General features: G+C 46.8%; 1 protein-coding gene across 2 annotated transcripts; it reads right to left on the bottom strand.

Annotated features, from left to right (window-relative positions):
• Positions 1–1947: 1947 nt before the first annotated feature.
• LOC147625797 (phytochrome 1-like) lies at positions 1948–20903 on the bottom strand. 2 transcript variants are annotated; one of them, XM_086817369.1, is made up of 4 exons: positions 18176–20903; positions 17265–18066; positions 3506–3808; positions 1948–2405 (listed from the first exon to the last, which is right to left on the bottom strand). In XM_086817369.1, exons 1-4 carry the CDS (start codon positions 20193–20195, stop codon positions 2180–2182), a joined length of 3351 nt encoding a protein of 1116 aa, XP_086673495.1. In that variant the 5' UTR covers positions 20196–20903; the 3' UTR covers positions 1948–2179. The 2 variants fall into 2 exon arrangements, with proteins under 2 accessions (XP_086673495.1, XP_086673497.1); XM_086817371.1 differs by lacking the exon at positions 1948–2405 and adding an exon at positions 2420–3403.
• Between the last annotated feature and the right edge of the window lie 1351 nt (positions 20904–22254).

Raw genomic sequence — 22254 nt, 5'->3', positions numbered from 1 at the left:
ATACCATGCTAGAATGAAGCACATTAAGATGCATTATCACTTTGTGAAGGAGAAGGTTCTAGCAGGTGATGTAGATCTGTATATGTCAGCACAAAGGATCAAGTGGCTGACATCTTCACACAAAGGCATCAGGCGTAGAGAAGCTCCACATGTTTAGGAGCTTACTTGGAGTGCAATGTGTGAATTGAGCTTGAGGAGGAGTATTAAGATATCGAGCTTAACTAGTGCTGCAGACATTGATGACCCGCTTGGGTGATAGCTTCCGCACTTATGCCACTGGTATGGTTGGTGAGATTATTGTTGATATGCCGCCAGTGGGATGACAAGTTGTGTGACAACCACTTTGGAGTACTAGAGTTATGGCATAGTTAAAGCGCGAGCTCATATAGTTGAGTTCACACTATGGACCAACCATTGTATGTTATTGTGGGAGAGTACTCCCCCTTATAGTATGTACTCTTATCTTTTTAGTTATATGGTTGTAGAGAAGACAAGAAGATAGAAGAAAATTCAGCCATCCATCTCTCTTGTGTCTTGCTTTCTGTTATGTGTGTATGTGTGTGTGTGTGTGTGTGTGTGTGTGTTTTGCTTGCAAGGAACTCAAACATGTGTGGATGTGTATCATCATGTACACTTGTATCAATACCATCATGTCTGTGTTGGTGTGGCCTACATCCTCAGAAACATAAGCATGATGGCTCAAGAGTGCAAGATACTTATGCAAGTCACCATCCCATGCAAACAATGCTAAACCATCCGTCTCGAGATAGCTAAGCAATTCATTAATAAAGTCCTTGTGCGCTGACCATTTGGACCATCTCGCACATACATCCCTCTCATTAAACAAGTGCCTCAAGTGGCTAGGCATCAAACCCCCAAGCTCTCACATCCAACCATGACATGAGTAGGCTGCCTCGTCATAGCATTACGTCGACGAATGAGGATCTAGAGGCCTACGCCTCGAAGTACCAAAGGTATGTCTGAACTCGACAAAAGATATGTGATCCATGACACGAAATAGCAACTCGTGATAACGAGCGTGGAGCCATGATGTCAAAGTGATGTCAATGACGATGATAGCGTTGTAGCATGTCAATCCAATGAAGGATAGTAGTAGTAAACCATAGTTGTGCGTGAACACCTCACTTTGCACAACAAACTCTGCAATAGAACTACAGTGCAAGCAATCTGTACACTTTTTTGATGAACTCTACAGAAGATTTACACCGCCACCACCAATATCTTCCAAACTACAAAGAATCTAAAGAAAATAAACAAATATTGAAGAAAACTAGGATTTATGAATAGATTTGATGAAAGAAATTACTAACCAAGAAAATTTTGTACTGAACTCAAAGAAAAAGATTTCTAAAAATAGTGGTTAGCATGCATCCAAAAATGAGTAACACATCTCATTGCTAATCCACACAATTTAAGGTAAAAGTAATTCTAAAAACCTGTGAAAAACTAACAATTAAGTTTTAATCACTCTAAACAAAGTATCTAACCCAAACTTTGATACCATTGCAAGAAAGGGATCTAAGGATTGACAATGAAGACTGCACTCACAGGTTGTACACACAATTTGCACTCATTAGCATGTAATGCACATGCTCATGGAAGTAGCCACCATGAAAGCTTGGGCCATAAACTCCAAGAAAAGTAAAGTGTATATTGATCAAGGTATGAAAAAGTATGGTAAGGACAAAAGATATCCAAGCACATAGGCCATGTGCCCTTTTATAGTCCCAAGGCCACATTCAAGATGCCCTAAGCCCATGTGCCAAGGCCCATGCTGCATGCACATGCCCTTACATATTACCATTATTGACCGGTGGCACAAAACCCAGTGTGGTTCCAGTACCTATAAGTAGCAGGTATAACAATGGCCTGACAATTCAAACACACAGGACAAAATTGAGAGGATGCTCATAGAGGAATGACCTATTAAAAAAACTAAATCTGAAATATATGACCTATTAAAAAGCTAAATATGAAATATACGAACAAAAAAACATATTCTATGCCTGCATATCATATCCAACCACAGTGCCTAGAGTCCAGGCTTTGGCCCTAAACATGTCTAAACTAATGATGCTAACTTAAAAAACCTCTCAAACCAATGAAGAGATCCACGTAATTTGTTTGCATGTTCCCATCAAGACATAATGCCGTCTTTTCACTTTACACTTGCAGCATCCTCTCTCAGAGCTAAAGGAAACTCAATATTCACAAGGAAGCACTTGTTTCCTGATTCAAGGGTATTATATTGAACATCCCCATTCATGAGCCTTATGAGTGTCCGGCTCATTGCGACCCCTAATCCCTCGGGTGTCCACTTCTGTGCATCATCAACCATTTCCTCCAGGAGTGCTTCTGGAAGTCCGGATCCTGAATGTGAAATCCTGGCACAACACCAAGCACAAGATATCAAACTTATGTTAAAAAATATCCATCTTGCTAATCTCCAGCCCAAAATGCAAACAAACAGACAGCTTGAACTCCATCTATAAACTTCAAGAGGTTGGAGCAATCTCCAAACTTTCGTATGTGATAACTAACACTTGCTTCATAGAGGCCGCCCATTAAGGTCGACTGCACCACGCAATAGGCAGGTGCGCTCATAAGCAACCACATCCTGAGCACCTGGTGTGCTTCACATGGGGACCACCCGCTCAAGCTGCTGTGAGGATTCTCCAAATGAAAATACAACCAAAATCAATGAAAATACAACCAAAATCCGACAGGGAGTAAATCCCTTTCATGACTTGATGAGGTGGCCAGTGTGCTTTTTCATATGTTGGGCATTCCCATCCATTGCATGACGTGATGAGGTGGCCGGTGTGCTTTTTGGTATGTCAGGCATGGGAATGCCTGACAACTAGCTTGCCGAGGCATGCCATGTTCAATTGCGTGCAGCTTGTCTGCCACCGTCCCCTGTGAAGAAAGTCTTCACTGGGCCCATTGGACATACACTGGGCATCCAACAATGATCCGCCACATCTGCCATCAACTGTGGGTGGCAGAGGTGGGCGGCCTTTGTGAAACCAGCCTAAAGCATTGTTAGAAGCTTGGAATTGTCTTCTGCAAGGAACAGATTATCTTCCCATGCCTGACAACTAGCTTGAAGAGGCATGCCATGTTCAATTGCGTGCAGCTTGTCTGCCACCGTCCCGCGTGAAGACAGTCTTCACTGGGCACATTTGACATATACTGGGCATCCAACAATTATCTGCCACATGTGACATCAACTGTGGGTTGCAGAGGTGGGCGGCCTTAGTGAAACGGGACTAAAGCAATGTTAGAAGCTTGGAATTGTCTTATGCAAGGAACACATTATCTTCGCAAACACAAGCTCTTTAATCTCCTCTCCTGCTCTCTAAAGGTGAGGATGACGCTGCACCTGTTTCACTAGAAAGAATCTCTATATGTAAGAATTAAAGAATTAAAAGCATGAGAAGTCTTGCGATACGAAAACATAAAGCTTAAGAAGAAAGCCTCTTACCGAAACACGAGGTGCATCAGATGCACTCCATCATCAAGCCGGCGTTTTGTGAGGGCCACCTTGATTTGTACCCATGCATCTCCTCCCTCGGGTGCATTAGTATGATGGATAACACAAAACAACAGGTTTGCTAAGACTTGCTGCAGCCGTGCCTGGTCACCAAACAGATACAAGGTCTTCAAATCATCTGGAATTTCAGTTACAATCTTTACACCACTCTCTTTCGAGACAACCATGCCCTGGCTTATCACGGCATCCATCACTGATCCCATGAGAAACTCTGATGTCTCCAACTCCAGATAACTGTGTCAACAATTGGAACTACTGGTTATTGAAAGCTCAGACATTGTATAGCATCACTAAATTAACACAACTTTATTTGAGTGCTTAATGTTTATTACAGGTGTGAGTGCTAAGACAAGGTTGCATGTCTAAAATCAGACCCAGCCGAATGACATCTTCCCAATATAGAGTACACAATATGCCCAGCCACAAGCCACATAAGCAGAGGTGAATTCCCACACTTCTTCAAAAGTGACAAGGTCAGAACATGGTAGAGCTTCGACAAGCTTGGAGTTAGTGAAAACATACACAGTTTCTGAACTGTGCCCAAAGTATTTAACAAGGATCTTGCGACTATCTTCAGCCTCCAAAACCAAACCTACTGTTAGGTCATTGGTGTTACGTACCTGGTGCTAATCCTTGGGATTAGAGGTCTAATCTGTAAGGTTAGGGGAGCCCTGGGATTAGGACACTAACCCCAAGGATTAGTACCATGTATGTACCATAACCAAATAGTCTCCGGGTGTCCAAATGGATATAACATTTCACCAAGATCTGAAACATCCTCTGTATTGCCTGAGAGTCTGAGGACAATCATCACGAGTAGGAACCTATTTCAATCAAACTGTGACTGCCTCAGTATCCAAAAACTTCGAGTTCCACACAACCACTATGTCAAGGTAGCAAGATGCAAAGAGGAAATCTGCCAGCATCAACACTCTACTCTAGACTATTTGGTTATGTTATGTGCCTGTCCTAATCCCAGGGCTCCCCTAACCCTGCCAAATTAGGCCACTAATCCCGAGGATTAGTACCAGGTACCTAACAATTGAACCTTCTCAAAGGGACTGGTTATCTCACCACCCTGTCGTAGCTCCCCTAGGGTCCACCCCCCAAGGCATCGGGCTAGACCAACACCATGCTTGCCTCCTCACCCAAATCCTGGTGCTTACATACCTAATATTAATCCTTGAGATTAGTGTCCTAATCCAAGGGCTCTCCTCACTCTACCAAATTAGGTTACTAATCCCAAGGATTAGTACCAGGTACGTAACAATTGGACAGGGACTATTTATCACACCACCCACTGATAGCTCCCGTTGGGACCACCCCCAAGGCATCAAGGTAGACCAACACCTGATTGCCTCCTCGCCCAAACCCTGGTGCTATCTCACCGTGCAACCATTGCGCTTCGGTGGCATATGGACATATCTGTAAAATTAAAATTTTGGGTTAGTGATGCGCACTTTATGTTTTTGTGGGCCCTAGTCTAGGAACCAGTTACCAATTGTCATTAGAATATGCCAGTCCAGGGAGTCAATTGTGTGAAGTCCCGCACCGAACAGGGCCTGGGCACCTGCATAAGCATTGCTTGCAGCCCATGTGCCAGGCAGGCGGTCATTTGAGAAAGCATGGGCCAATGCGAGCAGACTTGTCCTGCAGGTGGTCGGGCTGAACAGGCGGCCACTCGTTAAAAAATGCAGCAACATGGGGCAGCCGACCTGTCCCCCTAGCCAATATATAAGCAGCGCTTGGGTTCAAGAGTGCATATCGCATACAAGCATAGAGTTGCCTTCGTCAACAGAGCACATCTTAGAAGTTAAAGGGCTGATCCTGATCTGCATCAGCAAACATTGTCTGTGTACTTGTTCCTAACAGCAACAATCGGCTGAGATCAGGGAAGATCTTTTGAATGACCTTTTGTATTTGAAAATCCGTTGTAATCATTGTATGAAAATACAGTAGGATTTAGGTGTAATTGTCGGTCTGTTCCGATGTACTTCTCTTCTTTCCCTGATAAACTCTTGCACATAGCACAAGTATATCAAAGCCTAGGAAGCCTGCAGAATTTACTCTTCTGCCAGGGTTCCTTATTGATGACTTGTGACACACCTACGAGTATGCACAGCACAGCCAGACATCAGATAGCAGCTAACAAGCACAGACGGACAGCACAAGTGACAAGTGACACGTAGCACGTGATGACATGGCAATAGTGACGTGGCAATCAGGTGCAGATGGCCGATAACAATACTACTGGCTGACTAGGAGCATACACACACACACACACACACACACACACACACACACATACATACATACATACATACATATATATATATATACACATATACATATACATATACACACACACACACACATATATATATATATATATATATATATACATATATATATACACACACATGGGTAGCCAAAACATCATATTCACCACCTTTCCTCAATGTTGGACTTCACAGAGCATTTCTTTGTAGGAGAAGTGCTAACCAAGAGTGTATAGTAGGTCAGAGGGCTGTGATCTGACGTCGTCATTCTCAACCGCATCTTGTACATGAATTTCAGTCGTATTACGTCCTCCTTGTACATAATAAAGAGCAGTAGTTTAGGACTCTTGTGTGTGCTATATGTGTGATTCCACCACACTCTTCTTTTTCTCTGTGGAAAACCCTAGCACATAGGCATAAGTGTTCTATAGTTAGTATCAGAGCCTAGGAAACCTGCAAATTGTTTTCCTTTCCTAGCACCCGTGTGCGTTAGTGGCATGTAATGCCAAGTAACCTCGCTATCTATGCTCTCGAGGAAAAGACAACTGCTCCAAATCTGCAGAAAAGCCTCTCGACGCTTCCTCATACACTTCGAGCCGCTTCATAACTTCTCCTGCTAGCCACGGAGAGTGTGTGTGATGTCCGTCCATATGCTCTGGATGGACTCAGCAAATGGCGTGGTAGTGCCCTCTATGGCCTCGCTGCAACAAGCACGCAAAATGTGTCATGCTGTTATATTGCTAATGATCTCCCACCTCTGATAGGGGCATGTGAGCCTCCCTATTGGGGTTACTGATAGCAGGGCTGTCATGATACTCTCGTGCAACAGGAGAAGGGCGAGGTCCTCTCTTGTTGCCTCATATGCTAGGCGTGCTGACTCATAAGCCCAAGCTACCACCCCCCAGGTGATGGTACGGGCAGATGCTGTAAGAGGCCTCCCACCCTTGTCTAACCAAGATTTCCTACACACAGTCCAGCACAAGATTAAAGGAACCAAAAAAAGGGGTGCAGGCAAGGTCACCACCCAACTGTAGGATCAATATTTTTTTTTTAAGGTTACACTCCTCAGATAACATGCTAGCCAGCACTGACACCCCATACCACCAGTGCTTCCCCACAGGGGCCCTCGGCAATACTATCTGCAATTTGCCATGTCCACACGGCACAGGAGTAGAAACTCTCGTCCAAGCATAGACCCATCAAAAGTGCACCACATGACTGACTCACAAATAATAACCCAAGGCATCACTTTCATAGTGATAAGTGCCGCTATAAATAGCTAACCTGCTATAGATAGCAGGTAGCCTAGTTCTATTAATTTTGAACCTTAGCCCTTTGTATCTCCTTGCTATCTCCTAATCTCAAGGCCCCCTAATCCTGCTGGATTAGGCCCCCTCAACAAACACTGCCTATCAACATAAAACGGTACTCTATCCTGAGCACTCTTGATAGAATCTCTAGCTCTGGCTAACATCCCTTGCATATTTGCCAAGAAATCCCTAGCTGTATCATTCTGAATACCCTTAAGTCCCATAGCTTCTACTAGAGATCTAGGTTGGTATCTGTAAATCAGCATAAACAGACTGTAACCAATCGTTGCATGCTTAGAACTAAACTCAATCCCCGAGATGTACCTGTTAACATACTACTCAGTAGGGAGTGAGGGCCTCTGTTGTGGGTCTGCCTGCCCAGTTAGGAGTAGTCTCCAATTTTCCTCATTTTCCACGGTTTTTCCCCAATTTCGCTAGTCGTGGGGGGACTCTCGCTGCTGGCCGACTGTTTTTCTACAGCCCGACCTGATCTAGTCCTAGCCGACTCCTCCTCCTGTTGGCCGACTTGCCTGTTTGCTGGTCGACTGGATTTATTCCAATCATGGGCCTCTCTTCAGGGGCTGTCAGCTGTTTTGTGGCTGGCCGACCAGCAGCCCGGGGTGGTATTTATACCCCCCCCCCCCCCCCCAAAAAAAAAAAACTTGTTTTTGTACCGGATCTTGTGTATATAGCAGAGTTTACACAGCCTCTCTTCTCTCTCTCTCTCCACTTCTGCGTATTCTTTCTCCCAGTAGTTGTCTCATTTTCCACTGTGCATTCCGACATGGTATCAGAGCACCAGGTGGCTTGAAGCTTGGAGACAGTGAGAGCTCGAGGGTTTGCTATTTTTGGTGCTGATTGGAGTATTTCAGAGCTGTTTGGGACGTGGAGAAGCAGGCAAAAGGAGGCCATCATTGTTGGACAGCCACCTTGCATAGTGTTTGAACTTTGTAGCCTCTTTCATTTTTTTCCCACCCGCCCTCCCTTCACAAGATCTTGTGAACCCTTGAGATGGCTGATTTGCTTGGATGGCTGAGAAGCATGTGAAGATCCCCACCCTCCAGACATTCCCGGTGGACCGACAATTGTACGGGACCATTCCTCAGAAGTCCTCTTAGGCATTGGCAACTTCTTATACTTCATCTCTGAAGACCCTTTAGCATCACGAGAAGCATGCCCAAATTTTTCAGCTTTCTTGCTCATGCTCTTATTGCCTTTAAACCCAGATGATCCACCAGTGAGTAACGCATTAGCTGTCATAGCATTTTCAATCATCTGTGACATGTTCGTTACTCTTGTCTTAATACAATAATCTCGCACCTCTTTGGGCAGCCCATAACAATACTTCTCTACCTGCTCAGACAGTGGCACCGCACGATAAGAAGTCACTGGGAGTAAAGCTTCCCAAAACTTCTTGTTATAATCCTCCAATTCTCACACTTTGAAGCATCCAATTTGTGCCATGCGGTCATAACATCCACCTCAAATGTAGACGTGAGCCATACGGAAGAGAAAACCTGTTTAAATTGGACCCATGTAGTGGGTGCTATGCCCTGCAAAAGAAGAGTAGACCACCACTGCAAAGCATTGCCCTTGAGAAAAGTGGCAGCTTTCCTCACCTTAGAGGACTCTGTGTAATTCCCACCAGAAAAAGCAGCATCAAACTGCTGTAAAAAGGTAAGTGCTTTCAATTTATCTTTGGCCCCATGAATGTATCAAACTTCACTGCAGCTCCCCCTTCCTTGTAATCCTTCGCCTTTCCAATAGGCGTTAGATTATCATATGGAAGTGGCTTCGCCAGATTGCTGCCCCCAACATTCATGCCCATCATTGGGTCAACATTTCCCATTCCCACACCAGGCATACCATACATTCCAGCCATGTTTCCAAACATTCCGTTATGCATACTTGGCTGCATGCCACCAAACATATTGCCTTGCATTCCAGGTTGCATGCCCCCAAACATATTTCCTTGCATACCGGACTGCATACCACCATACATATTCCCCTGCATACTAGGCTGAAAATTAGCTCCAAAAGGCCCGTGCATACCCATGCCTCCCAGAGGATAACCCCCAATCATAGATTGGAACACCGAGCCACCACCAAAATAACCTGGATGCATATTCTGTTGAGGAATAGGTGGCTGTCCATAGAAGGAACTCTGAGAGTTTGCACCATAAGCATACTGCATATTCGAAAACTGGCCAAAAGATGGTTCCTGTGGGATGGCACCACTATGACCCTGTGGAAGATTCTTAGAACGAACCTTCTTCTTCTTTTTCTCGGACTCTGTGCGGGATCTCATAAATTCAGCAAATCTCACTCTGTGTGAGCTGCATAAATACATCCATAACACTAGCCAAACGATCTTTGAACCGAGCATCATCATCCTCTTTACCATGTACATCCTCTGGCTGTGTTACATCCTCATAAGGCTCAGCATCTGCAGCCTGTTCTCCTGCATGAATATCCTCAGATACATCTCTCTCAGGAGAAGTCTCTTGCTCTTCCTCTTCATGATAGAAGTACTCATCCTCTGTATCAGACATGTTTGCTGAATTTTTCAGCGATGGCTTTCTTCGAGGCAACCACGAGCTCACCCCCTTCAAAAAGTTGATGATTGGTCCCCGCAATGGAACCTTGAAACCGGCCTGTGATAGAAACCAGAGTGCGGTAGACTAGCAGTCACCCGTCCACTTGTAGTCTAGATATGAAAACAGAAAAGATTGGGACTAGAGTGCCCAAATCTGAAAACAAAGCGACACCTGTTGGCCCCAAAGCTTGGCGCCCCTTGCGGTATTTCTTTATTCAATTCCAAAAGTATGAAAGGCTGAGTACAACAAAAAACCAGCCAAGAGATTACACCTGTATGTCCAATCTGACGGCCCACAATACCTCTTAGCACAGAGGATCCACGTACACAGATCTGTGTCTCAAAACAACACATTGTGCCTCCCTCTGATCAGCCAAGACCACTAAGCAGGGCAGCCATGAGCATACATCTGGCATATCTCAAGCACATGATTCAACATCTCAGCTCATACATACGTGTACTGTTCAACCTCTGTCTCCACCCTTGTCAATCTGCTATACCCCTCCTCTCACAAGGGGCCAGATAGCTCAGATATGCAACAGACATAAAGCAGTAGAAAGAGAGATAGATGAATAGATGCGGAGCTTACCAAATTCAGCCCTTGTATCTGCACTGGAGGAAGTAACGGTACCAATCTGTACTTGCAGGCACTTGTTTCCACAACCCTGCTTCACACGTGTGTATGTACTTGTCTATACCCTCCTCCTTGTGTCCACCTCAGTGCTGTACCTGTCTGTACAGTCCTGAAAAACAGCCCTGTATCAGTTTGTATTGCCTCGGGATACGTGCCAGAAGCTGTCCTTGCATACACCGCCTGCAGCCAGCACCTATACACGACTGTACCTGCGCAGTCAGCCTGTACCAGGTCTGTCCAGCACCGCCAGCAGCAGTAATGTCCAGCATCGCCTGTTTCTGTCTTGTCCATACACTGTACGGCAGTCGTACAGTGTTGTACGGCCTGTACCTGAACCAGCAGCCACCTGTGACAGTCGCCTGCTACAGCCGCCTGGTACAGCAGATATGCTCGCAGCCAACTGTGCGCATGTAGTTCCAAGAGAGCGTACTTGCAACAGCCTGTCCGTACAGGGTTGTACGGCTGGTTTGCACAGAGAACACAGCAACCAGCAATCCTGCAGCCGACTTGCTCTTCTCCTCTTGCTTTTCCACACTTCCCCACAAGGACATGTATGCTCCACGATTCTTTTTCCAAAAAAGAAGAGAGAGAGAGAGAGAGGAGAGAGAAGCACACACTCCAAAAGTGGAGTGGCCCCCTCCCCATAATAATCCTAGGGCCCCCCACTTTAAAAGTTATTAAAGTTCCCTAGGGGCCACTAAGGCCTAGGGGCAACTTTTGATAAAACATTAGAATTCTAATGTTCTAGTTCCCCCCTTCACACCTAGGGATGTCCACACATCATTAACTCTGTCCGGGCACCCCCCATGTGAATCATTCAATATTCTGACTCAGCAACCACCATGCCCACACTTGTGCTGTTCCATTTTCACAGGGCCATGACAAGGTGGGTCTCCAGTAAGCTCCTGAAAGTGAGGGATAGGTATGTATGATCCACCCCAATGGGGCATCCGAAAGCAGCAACTAGGGAGAGAGAGAGAGAGAGAGAGAGATTTTATTAACGTCTTCCAAAAGACCGAGCTCGGCCTATGAGACAAATCAATGTACCTGTGTGGGGTATCCTCTGTCATCCCAACAAAATGAAAGTATTAAACTAAAAAGCTGAATCTGGGTGTGCAATAAGTACAATGAGTTGGGGAGGGGATGGAGCAACAACAACAAAGACAAGTACACCTAATTGGGTCCCAAATACCCTCTGAACTTCAATACTTGTGAATAATGAGATGATTAGACCCTTTGCTAGCCTTTGCTTATATATGACTCAAGGCTGGTCGGTTTGCTAGCAGGTGTCGGCCTGCTAGAAAAAGCTCCACGACCTGTTTTATTCACCATAAAGGCAAGCACCTTTTCACACATAGCAATCGGCTTGCTAACCGACTGCCCAGAAGCTCACCAACTTTGGGCCTGAGCCTTCCTTGGGCCATAGTGACAGGGGGACGACAGGACGCCCACGTGGGACGTGGGAACGCTGTCCCAAACAACGACACTTACATAACCGCGGCGGGACGACCTCGGGGACGGTACGGACGGGACATGACCAGGGGATGCCCGTCCTCGCCCGGGGAAACGAGGGGACGTCATTCGAGGACGGGGGGACGTCTCCAACGACTACAATTCCAACCATTTTTTTTTTCAAATAACGGCTACTAGCCGTTGGCGGCTGGCCGTTTGAGAGTTTGAGAGTTTGAGAGAGAGAGAGAGAGAGAGACAGCTGCCATATTCTATACAATGGGCTGCAAGCTACTCCTCTTCTACTCAAGCCTTCCAAGACTTGAGTTCCTCTCCACCATCTCCCTCTCCTACTCAAGCTTTCCTCTCCACTCTCCCTCTCCTACTCCACCACCTTCCTCTCCACCCTCTCCTACTAGACTACTTCAATCTTCCCTCTACTTCTTCTCCTACTCTACCCTCTAAGCTCTCTCCACCCTCTTCTACTAGACTACTACTAAGTTACTAACTATTCATGGCATCCTCTTCTCGTGTGGGCGGTAGGAGTAGAACGGATGGGTGGTCATGGTGGGATGAGGTCAACTTCGAGCCTCCTACTCATGCGGGGGGTGCACGTCCATGGACATGCAAGCTTTGCCCATATAAGCGTGTGGGTGGGGCCAATAGGGTGAGGGCCCATTTGTTGCATGAGCCCGGTCATGAGGTGAAATTTTGTGAGCGGGTCACACCGGAGATAAGAAAGGAGCTTCTTGCAAAGCTTGCCGCCCATCAAGCTTTGAGTGCAAGCCAAAGGGTGCGTGCAGTGGATCCCAACACTTATGTCACTCCAACCCAAACATCAGGTTCTACATCGGGTGGTGGTGCATCTTCATCTTCACGTCCTCCTCGTGGCACTACTCGAGGCTTCACACAAACCGCCTTCTCAATGCCGCAACCTAGTCCACCCTCTCTCTCTCGTCGGCAAAGTACTCTTGAGGGGAGTTGGGATCCCAAAAAGGAGGAGGAGGTTGATGCCGCGGTGGCCCGCTTCTTTTTTCATGACCACATTGCTTTTCGTGTGGCACGGTACGTATTTCACTCACATGATTTCATCATCATGTCTCATGAGTCACGATTCACGGGTCACCATTTTGCCATTCTAATTACTTACCCTCCTTTTTTTTGAAATGATAAATAGGTCCAACTACTTCAAAACGATGGTGAAGAAGATTGGCGAGTACGGTCCTCACTACACACCTCCATCCTCCGAAACCTTGCGGACCATTATGCTTGACAAGGAGAAACGTGTCAGGACTATGGTCCTACGGAAGTCGAACCCTAGCATAAGTTAATAGCTTTCGGAGTCTCGAGAGTATTATTAGTGCTAGCGGGGTTCAGGGGTTAATGGGCGTTAGGGCTTGGTCACACATCGACCAAGCCCTAACGCCCATTAACCCCTGAACCCCGCTAGCACTAATAATACTCTCGAGACTCCGAAAGCTATTAACTTATGTACACATCGACCAAGCCCTAACGCCCATTAACCCCTGAACCCCGCTAGCACTAATAATACTCTTGAGACTCCGAAAGCTATTAACTTATGCTAGGGTTCGACTTCCGTAGGACCATAGTCCTGACAAAACGCCTTGTTGCGCAAGCGGCGGCAAACACAAAGAGAGAATGGGCTCGCAATGGAGTCTCTTTGATTGCAGACAGATGGAGTGACACGCGGAAAAGGTCTATCCATGGCCTTGTGGCATACTCACGGGGAGAGATGTACTTTGTCTCCTCACATGATGCTTCAGGGGCGGGAAAGAGTGCGGATGTACTTGCTGCTGAGTGGAGTAGCGTTGTCAAGATTATCGGCCCCGAATGTGTGATCGGTTTCGTCACGGATGGTGAGGCGACAAATAGGGCAACGGGAGCTATTCTTGAGAGTATGTATTCTCAAATCACCGTCTCTTTTTGCATGGCACATTGTCTCAATAATCTTTTGAAATATATATTGGGAAATTGCCATGGATTGAATCGGTGATTGATGATGCATGTGCAATTGTGACCATCAATAATCACACATACCTTCGATCCGAGTTTGGGAAGAGGTCCACAAAGGTCCTTCTCAAGTACTCGGACACTCGCTTTGCATACAACTTTCTTATGTTGCATCGCTTGAAGGATTGTATGGGTGCCGTGCGGCAACTATTCATCAGTGATGAGTTTTGCTCCTCATCTTTTACACGTACACAGGTAGGGATTTCGTGCAAGAAAAAGGTCGACGATGCTGATTTTTGGGAGGACCTCAAGCGTACTGATGCCATGGTGCATCCCATTGTCCACTTGCTCAAGATTGTTGATGCTTTGCAGCTATGCATCGGCAAAGTATATGAAGCCATGGATCGGATGATAGAGAGTCTTGAGAAGCTTGAGCCAGACGTAGATAGATATGAGGAGATCCACTCGCTTTGTGCGGCGAGATGGAGCTCATATTCCTCTCCTTTACATGCAGCTGCTTTTATGGTGGACCCAGAATTTCAGGGAAAAGGACAGGAGGGTGATAAAGAGGTGAGCAACGGTTGGAGACTCATCTTGGATCGCCTCACGCCGGATGCAAAAATCAAGCGCAAAATTAGAGACCAGCTCTCTAATTACAGGGCATTTCAAGGCTCATATGGATGTGCAGATGCGCAGCAGGACAGATTCAAGGTTGGTGCAACATTATGGTGGGAGGACTTCGGATCAGATGGACCAGAGCTACAACAGTTGGCGATCCGGATCTTGAGCCAGTCCGTTAGCTCTTCTTGCCTAGAGCAATTATGGTCCTCCTACAGTCACATTTCATCAAAGAAAAGAAATCGGCTTGGGGTGGAAAGAGCTAATGATCTTGTCTTCATTAGCGCAAACTTGCGCATGCTTGGCAAGAGTGCAAGATGCAATGCCGATACTTTTACACAGTGGGAGATGGAACAAGAGGAGGCAGCTACAACTATTGCACAGGAGGGTGGGACAGATGGTTCTCATCATGAGCCTTCATCGGATGACACAACCCCCATCCACACTTCACGCACTCTATGATCATGAGGCTAGCACCTCTCTTATTGGGAGCGCATAGTATGAGAGCGAGTGACTTATATTTTGTATCGCCTAGACCCCAACATCTTTTGAGTATATCTATTTAATGTTATCAACTTTAAAGTCTTTCTTTTCCGACTTTACAAGTCTTGACTCTTGACTCTTGCACCTCGTAGCGTAATTTAATTTTAAATGTAATGTGTATCATGATTCATAACTTTTGGAGTTAGAAAGCTTGTTGTTATTGATTGATTAATCTTGATTCTTTACTCCTCTAAAATTAACAATTTTGAGTGCCGTCCCCACCCCCCGTCCCCGTTCCCTACCTTTAGCAGTCCCCGTCCCCGTCCCCGTCCCCTGGTAACAATGCCTTGGGCTGGCCATGCAGGTCCCTAGCTCCTATGGGCTGGCCACCTTGCTGCCCAAGCCCCTAGGGCTGGCTGACTAGCTGCCTAACCCTTTCATGGGCTGGTTTTACTTGGCCCTTAGCCCCTAGGGTGACCCACAAGGGCTGCCCACCTTGTAGGCAAGGCCTTTAAGGCCTTTTGGGGTGGCCCACATACCAGAATATGTATGCTACAAGACTTCTAAACCTACGACTGATGTCCCAAGTAAAGCCACGATACACTCTACATCATTCCAAAGGGTGACTCACAGTACGGACTGCCATTGTTCTGTGTTGGGGACATGCACACCTGACCAAGACCATTGTCCACCTGGCCAGGACGCTTCGAGTGGAACCCTGGCTGACTCGTCCCAGAATAGGGCTCACAAGGGGCCACTTACCACACCAGGTCCTGCACCTGCTGTAAGGATATGTCCACGTGGCATCCAAGTGCAAGATGCACGTGACAGCACTCTTTTCTATCCCTAAAAATCCTAGCACATAGGCACAGGTTCTAAAGTTGAAATCAAAACCTAGTGAACCTGCAAGTTTTTTCTTTTCCAGCACCAGTGTGCATTAAGGTAGAACCGCTAGGTTCCAAGAGTGCACACAAGACCGGGTTTGGGAAAGCCCCATCTGGCAGCATAAAAAAGCATTGCACAGGCAAGAACTCCAACCGCTACAAGAAATGTGAACCATCTAGCTTGGGATCCTGGAGGTCCTCCAAATAGACAATGAGCATGCCAACAGTCAGGAGCCCTACTACCTTTGCTGGTAGTTGCCACAAAAGAAAAGGGGGGGGGGGGGGGGGGAAGGGGGCCCGGGGGACCTAACCCAAGGACACAGCCTTGCCAGGAGGAGCGCATAGTACTCCTTAGGGAGACAGGGGAAGCAAACCGAGACCAAGAATCCCAAAACTCTAGCTAGCATATCTAAGTCCAGAGACAAGCCATTCTTCTACTAGGCAAAGTACACGTGGGAGCCCCATAGTGTTGTCAGTGGACTCGACTACAGGGTCTTCGCAACCAAAGTGGTCGATTCAAACTCGATCTGGAATCCAAAGTGGATATCCACGATGCGCCCTTGCTCATCAACTAAGGTGGGTTGCAAGAGATCTCGAATCTACCCCCAAGTTGGTCTGCTGCTGACGAACTTGCAAATCAGGGAAGTGGCCTCTAGTGAAGAGTCAAGACACTGAAGAAGCAAGGAGCAAGAAGTGCGGCCTTGGACGGGATAGTCGGAGCCGTTGCCACAGTCCTGCAAGAGAGGGCCAAAGGACGCCGCCCTGCACTTGCAAACCATGGCAAAGCACAAAGGGAGGGGGAGGGGGGATGTTTTAAAACGACCAGGGGGGTGGAGGGGCATAAGGAAAAACACCTGCTGCTGCAGAACAGGAGCAGGGGAGGCTGCACAAAACTGAGAAGGCCCGCCGCCGGGGGGGAAGAGGGGGAAAAGAGGGGGGGGGGGGGGGCAGGGGGGGGGGGGGGGGTAAAGCAATAAAGGTGGGGAAAATTGGCAGAGGAAAGGTGGAGGTGCAGGCTGAAGGCAAACAGAGGCAGGAGGAACCAAGGGCAAAGGTGGCGGAGTAGAAGAAGGGGGGAGAGGTAGGGGTGGGGACGAAAGGCAAACAGACGGGGGGGCAGAGAAGAAGCTGGGGGGCCTGCTTGCACACAACGGGAGGGGAGGAGGATGCACGGGGGGCTAGAAGGGGGCGCTGCTGTATGGAAGTGGGAGCTCCAGCTCAAGATGGCAATGATTAGCACTAAAAATAGCATCTTTTATCAAGCATTGCTATAAAACTTTTTCAAGCACTCGCGCATGTGTACACACACACGAACCAGTTGGCACATAAATGATAGGTGAGTTTGCAAGGATCCCATTCTGAGACTAGAGTCATAACAAGGGAGCACCTAAACTAGGGCATTTATCCTCCACACTCAAGCTTCACTTTCTGCCTCCCTCAAGCCCACAAATGGAATGGAAACATACCCTTCTTCAATGTTGTTTAGATTGTCATCCAGTATCTTCCGTAGCTGCCTCTCACACCAAGCATTTGTTTTAATCAGCTGCCTTTGATCCCCAGATAAGTTCGTACCTTCTAGCAGATTTCGAGTAAATGCAAGGCCTTCCAGTGGCTTTCTCAATTCCCCCCTTATATAACTTAGCTCTTTGTCCACTTTCTCTTTTGCTCTTTTCATTATCAAAGCCTGCAATAATTCCGGGCTTGCCGTGTGAAGAAAGCAAAACACTCCAGTGATCCGCCCATCAGCATCTGTCCTCTTACTTGCAATGAGAAGAGCCTCAACATGGTGCCCATTACGGTCGAAAAATGCCAAAGGAAACTTTTCCGACTCTTGGCCATTCACTGCATCATTCAACACTATCATCAGCTTTGTGACCACATCCTGTCCGTGCAGGCGACAGCAAACCATCTGCAACCCAAAGATCTCACCCACAAGCATCTTGCCCAAAACCTCCTCCCTTCTCCAGCTAGAAAGCTTTTCCATGGCCGGATTCCATTCAGAGCAGAACCCGTACTCGTCTGCACCAAAAATGGGGGGAATGAGAGGATTCGGGCTCTGCACAATGGCTTTATAATCCCCTTGTATGCGAATAAACCTGTCCAGTACCAGCTTTTGCCCTGTCACATCCTGTCCAACAAAGCAGACACCCACAACGTTGTTGGCTACATCCCTGCTGCAGCAAGTATTGACAATCAAAATGACTACGCCTTTCTGCTTATGCTGGCCGTAGGTCTTCAAGTGTATTTCTATGTCTTGCTCTTCTTCACCTGGACAGAAGATGGCATTGGAAAAGACTATCAAAAACACATAACCCCACTCTTTAACATAGAAATCAAAACGTTACCCTTTAACATAGAAAAAGTCATAGCAACCCACCTTCCAAGGCCAGAAGTAGCACTCTTTCAACTGTCTCCACTGACTCCTCGTGTACAAGCTCTTTCGATAATGATCTTCCCATAGCTTTTTCAAAAGAAAGGCCAGTTAGATCAGCTACCTTTCCATTCCACCCATTGATAAACCCCTGTGCATCCACGGCCAAAATAGGTGCAGTCGCAGTTTCAATGAGCCTCACCATTTCACTTGCAACAGTGCTCAGCTCATCTAAACCTTGGAGTTTCAGGTCATTCAAGCGGGCATGTATCATGGTTTTTGTATCACTGTCATCAATGTCTTGAAATGAGCCACGGAGTATCAGTTGTAGTGAATGTATAGCATCCATCTCCACATCCTCCCATGGCAAACTCCTGCGCTTTACAACTTCCAAAAATGCCTTGAATGAAGAGCGGGGATGCATACGTCGGCCATCATCTTTCTCTTCTGGGTCATGCCTAGCTCCTCCCCATTTGATCTCTTTAGCAGTGTGGGATCTGAACCAGAACAAGAAGTCATTGGAGGTTATCTTTGCAGCAGCCATCCCGCAAACAGCCTCACCCAGACATGCCACCCCAGGATATCCTGCTTCCGCAAGACTATCTGTACTGAGGCCTGTGGAGTCTTTGTGCCACTCCAGCAACCAAGCAGCGATATCTGCAATTTGAGTCTCTGTTGGCGTTGTGCCCAGAAGCCAACATTTCTTCCCATAGTAAAGAGCTGCACCATCACACTTTACCAGATCCATTATGTTGGGTGATTGAGAAACAATACCAATCGGGGCATCTCTGAGCAGCATATCACAGAGAAGAGTTTGGGTCTTGAGGATGTGCTTCTCCCTTACTTGTGCAGCCATTCCCACTTCCATATTGAGCTGAAGGCTAAAAACCTGCATCAAAAATTCACATGCAGACCTTAGAGGGAATGGCACATATCGTGGTGAAGTATGATGACACACAATCAGACCCCATAGCTTCATCCCTTGGTAAGCATGGCCCGTGCTGTCTACATCACTGTCATTAACAATAACTGCCATCACCAAAGATGCAATGGATCCCATATTGCCCATATACTGGGCATGGCAACCATGTGGGGCACGAAGTGTGGAGCCCGTCAAACTAAGAGGCTGGGTAAGATTCTTGTCCTGAATCAGTTTTACTGCTGGTAATCTGCAGTCATAGATCAGTCTCACTCTGTTTTTCATGAACAGAAAGCGTGCAGCTTGTGGGATATCCGTGGCTGGATAATGGAGACCCATGTAGGGCTCCAGATCTGACCGCCTGATCTCTGCCACCACCTCTCCATGTTCATCTTCATGAAATTTGTAAGCCATCACTCTGTCAAAGCCTGTAAGTTCACGAACCTCCTCCACCACTGTGTCACACAAGAGGCCGATATCTCCTCCTGGCAATGATTGCAAGCGAGATATGGCCTTGGCGGCAAGTTTGTGGGACTGCAATGCACCGCCAGTAATTGATGCATCATTGGGCCTTATTGGCTCAAGATCAATAACCAAACCAACATCATTCCTGTGCAAAATGGCATAGAATGGCTTGCCTGAACTTCTGCTCTGGACTGTGATAGGGTTGAACATGCTAACATCAACAACACCGATAGCTCTGTCCAGTGCTGCCGCACTGGCAGACGATAGCAAGGCTCTAGCATCTGCTCCTATGCTCAGACGGCCATACTGCCCAACTGTTGGCACAGCTTGGACAGCTATGTCCAGCATTTCGGGTGCATTCTCACTGTACGCAATGACCCGGAAGCTCTCTTCTTCCACCGTTAGCATGCACCCAAAAGGCTGTGTCTGGCCGCCGCGCTGCATACGCTGCAGGTAAGCAGTGATTTCTTGAGTAGAAAGGCCTTCTCTGCCTGCACTGATGGACTGGCTGTAGTCGAAGGACTCTGAGTCACCGGATTCTTCATAGGCAGCATGTAGCTTGGCATCTGCAGATGTCTGAGCGATTCTCTTGCCATGCTTTGATTTGCTGGAGCTACCGGAACCAAACTTGGGGTTAGACATGCCTGTGTGTGCAGTCTAAGGGAGGAAGTTTCTGCTCTTCTAGTGAGCTAACTCCTCTCTCTCTCTCTCGGGATTTCTACCGTTTCTCTCCTTTCCTGCTCTCTTGCTGATGACGGGTTTCTCTTCTATCTTTCTGCTTCTTCCTCTTCCTGCTTAGGGAAAAGAGGTCCTTTTTCTGCTTAGGGTTTAGAACGAAAAGCAGGGACAGCCTCAAAAAAACAGTGTTTCTCTTCTATCTAATCACGGATCCGTGCTGTCTCCAACTCCGACTCTGCTTTTTCACTCCACTTTTCTGCTTCTCTCTGATCAAGGCTCTTCCGGACCCTTTCTCTTCTGCCTTATCAAGCCCCTGCTTCTTGTTTCTTCACCATCTCTGCCTCCTATCCCTGCTGAAGCTGCTCTTCTTCTTCTTTTTCTTCTTCTGAAACACAGAGGTTCTGTCTGCGGACTGTGTTCCTCCGGTGCTAAACGATGGTGGCCACAGAGGAAAGAAGGGATGGCGGCCGATGGTAATGGTGATGGTGGGGAAGATGCATGACCCTGAACAGCGATGGGGGTACCGAGTTCCATCAGGCACTCCGTCTGAGGAAACCCTACTCCAAGGCTCGTGCCACGTGAACAGATCCACCGAAGATCGTGAAGGTCAAGCGAAAAAGAGCAGAAAACTGCGGTGCGCGCGTGGGCTTCCGCAACAAAGATCCTCTGCTCGAAATGTCCGCCGCTCGCTGTAGACCGTTTTCAGCCCACGTGGACACTGCATCCCGCGCCCACGTGACCGTACGGCGTCCTAAGGACCTTTTTGGTGGTCCACGTGGATGCCAACGTTTATGTGAATACCTTACGTGGCATGCGCTTTTTGCATATGTTTGGCATGCGTGCCACCTGTTTGTCTGAAAAAGCCACGTCATTCATTATAGTAGGGCCACTGTCACGGTGCCACGTGTGATAGGCTAGTACAAGCCATGCGCTCGAAAATGATGTTTTTAAAAATAAAGATAACACTCCAAAATTTAACAATACGGACACTCGTACACTCGTACGCGATTATTATGATTTTTGTCCCTTGAAAAAACAAATTTTCATCGAAAGAGTTTAATTTCAGCCAGTAAAAATACACGTAAGCGAAATTGCCTTTTTTTTAGTGTTACATATATATATACACACATATGTGTGTGTGTGTGTGTGAGAGTTTTTTATGTTTTTCTGACATTGTCCTCGAAATTCTTTGATTTCAGGCAATAAAGATATTCTACAAAGCGTGTTTTTCAAGCAAAGGGGGGTAGGCAAAATTGCATTTTCCTTCATTTTCTCTACATACATAGAGTTCTCTCTCTCTCTCTCTCTCTCTCTCTCTCTCTCTCTCTCTCTCTCTCTCTCTCTCTCTCTCTCTCTCTCTCTCTCTCTCTCTCTCTCTCTCTCTCTACAATATGCAAATAAAAATATCACAAGTACAGCCCACGAGCGCATAGGCAAGTTGGAAGAACTGTCAGGGTCCAATGAGAGGACCTTGTTTCGATACCATCGAGTTCCACTACGGAGATGCTTTGTGAGCTGATGGAAATACTCCGCCCTCCCACAAAAATATCACAAGTATATACTTGAAATGCCCCTCCCTCCCCCCCCCACCCATAAAAAAGACCTCCACTCCTTGAAAAAACAAAGAAGGCATGCCTATCGTGAACCCTTCACTTGTTTCAAAGATCAATGAATCGTGCATTCCACATTTAATAAGCACTAGTTGTACACCCACACGCTGTTGTGGCACTGACAATCTATCCATTTGTACACTCCTACCACATGGCTAGAGGAGGAGGAGAGGAATGGTTTTAGAGGAGATGCTAGAGAGAGTGACACATGGTAGGGGAGGAACTTGTGCTTAATAGAATAGATTATAAGATTCATGATTTGTTAGAAACTCAAATTTGTGTCATGCTACTCAGAGGATAAATCGAGGAGCATGGTTTTATTACTGACTTTCCTATTTATGTGACGGTGGTAGTTACTATAATGGTTTTCTTACTGACTTTCCTATTTATGTGACGGTGGTAGTTACTATAAT

The sequence above is a fragment of the Cibotium barometz genome, chromosome 23, assembly GCF_041138505.1.
Source record: "Cibotium barometz isolate CiBa-2024 chromosome 23, ASM4113850v1, whole genome shotgun sequence".
In the NCBI taxonomy this organism is placed as follows: Eukaryota; Viridiplantae; Streptophyta; class Polypodiopsida; order Cyatheales; family Cibotiaceae; genus Cibotium; species Cibotium barometz.
The sequence above is the reverse complement of the archived record's forward strand: the minus strand, read 5'-3'. Positions and strand labels throughout refer to the sequence as shown.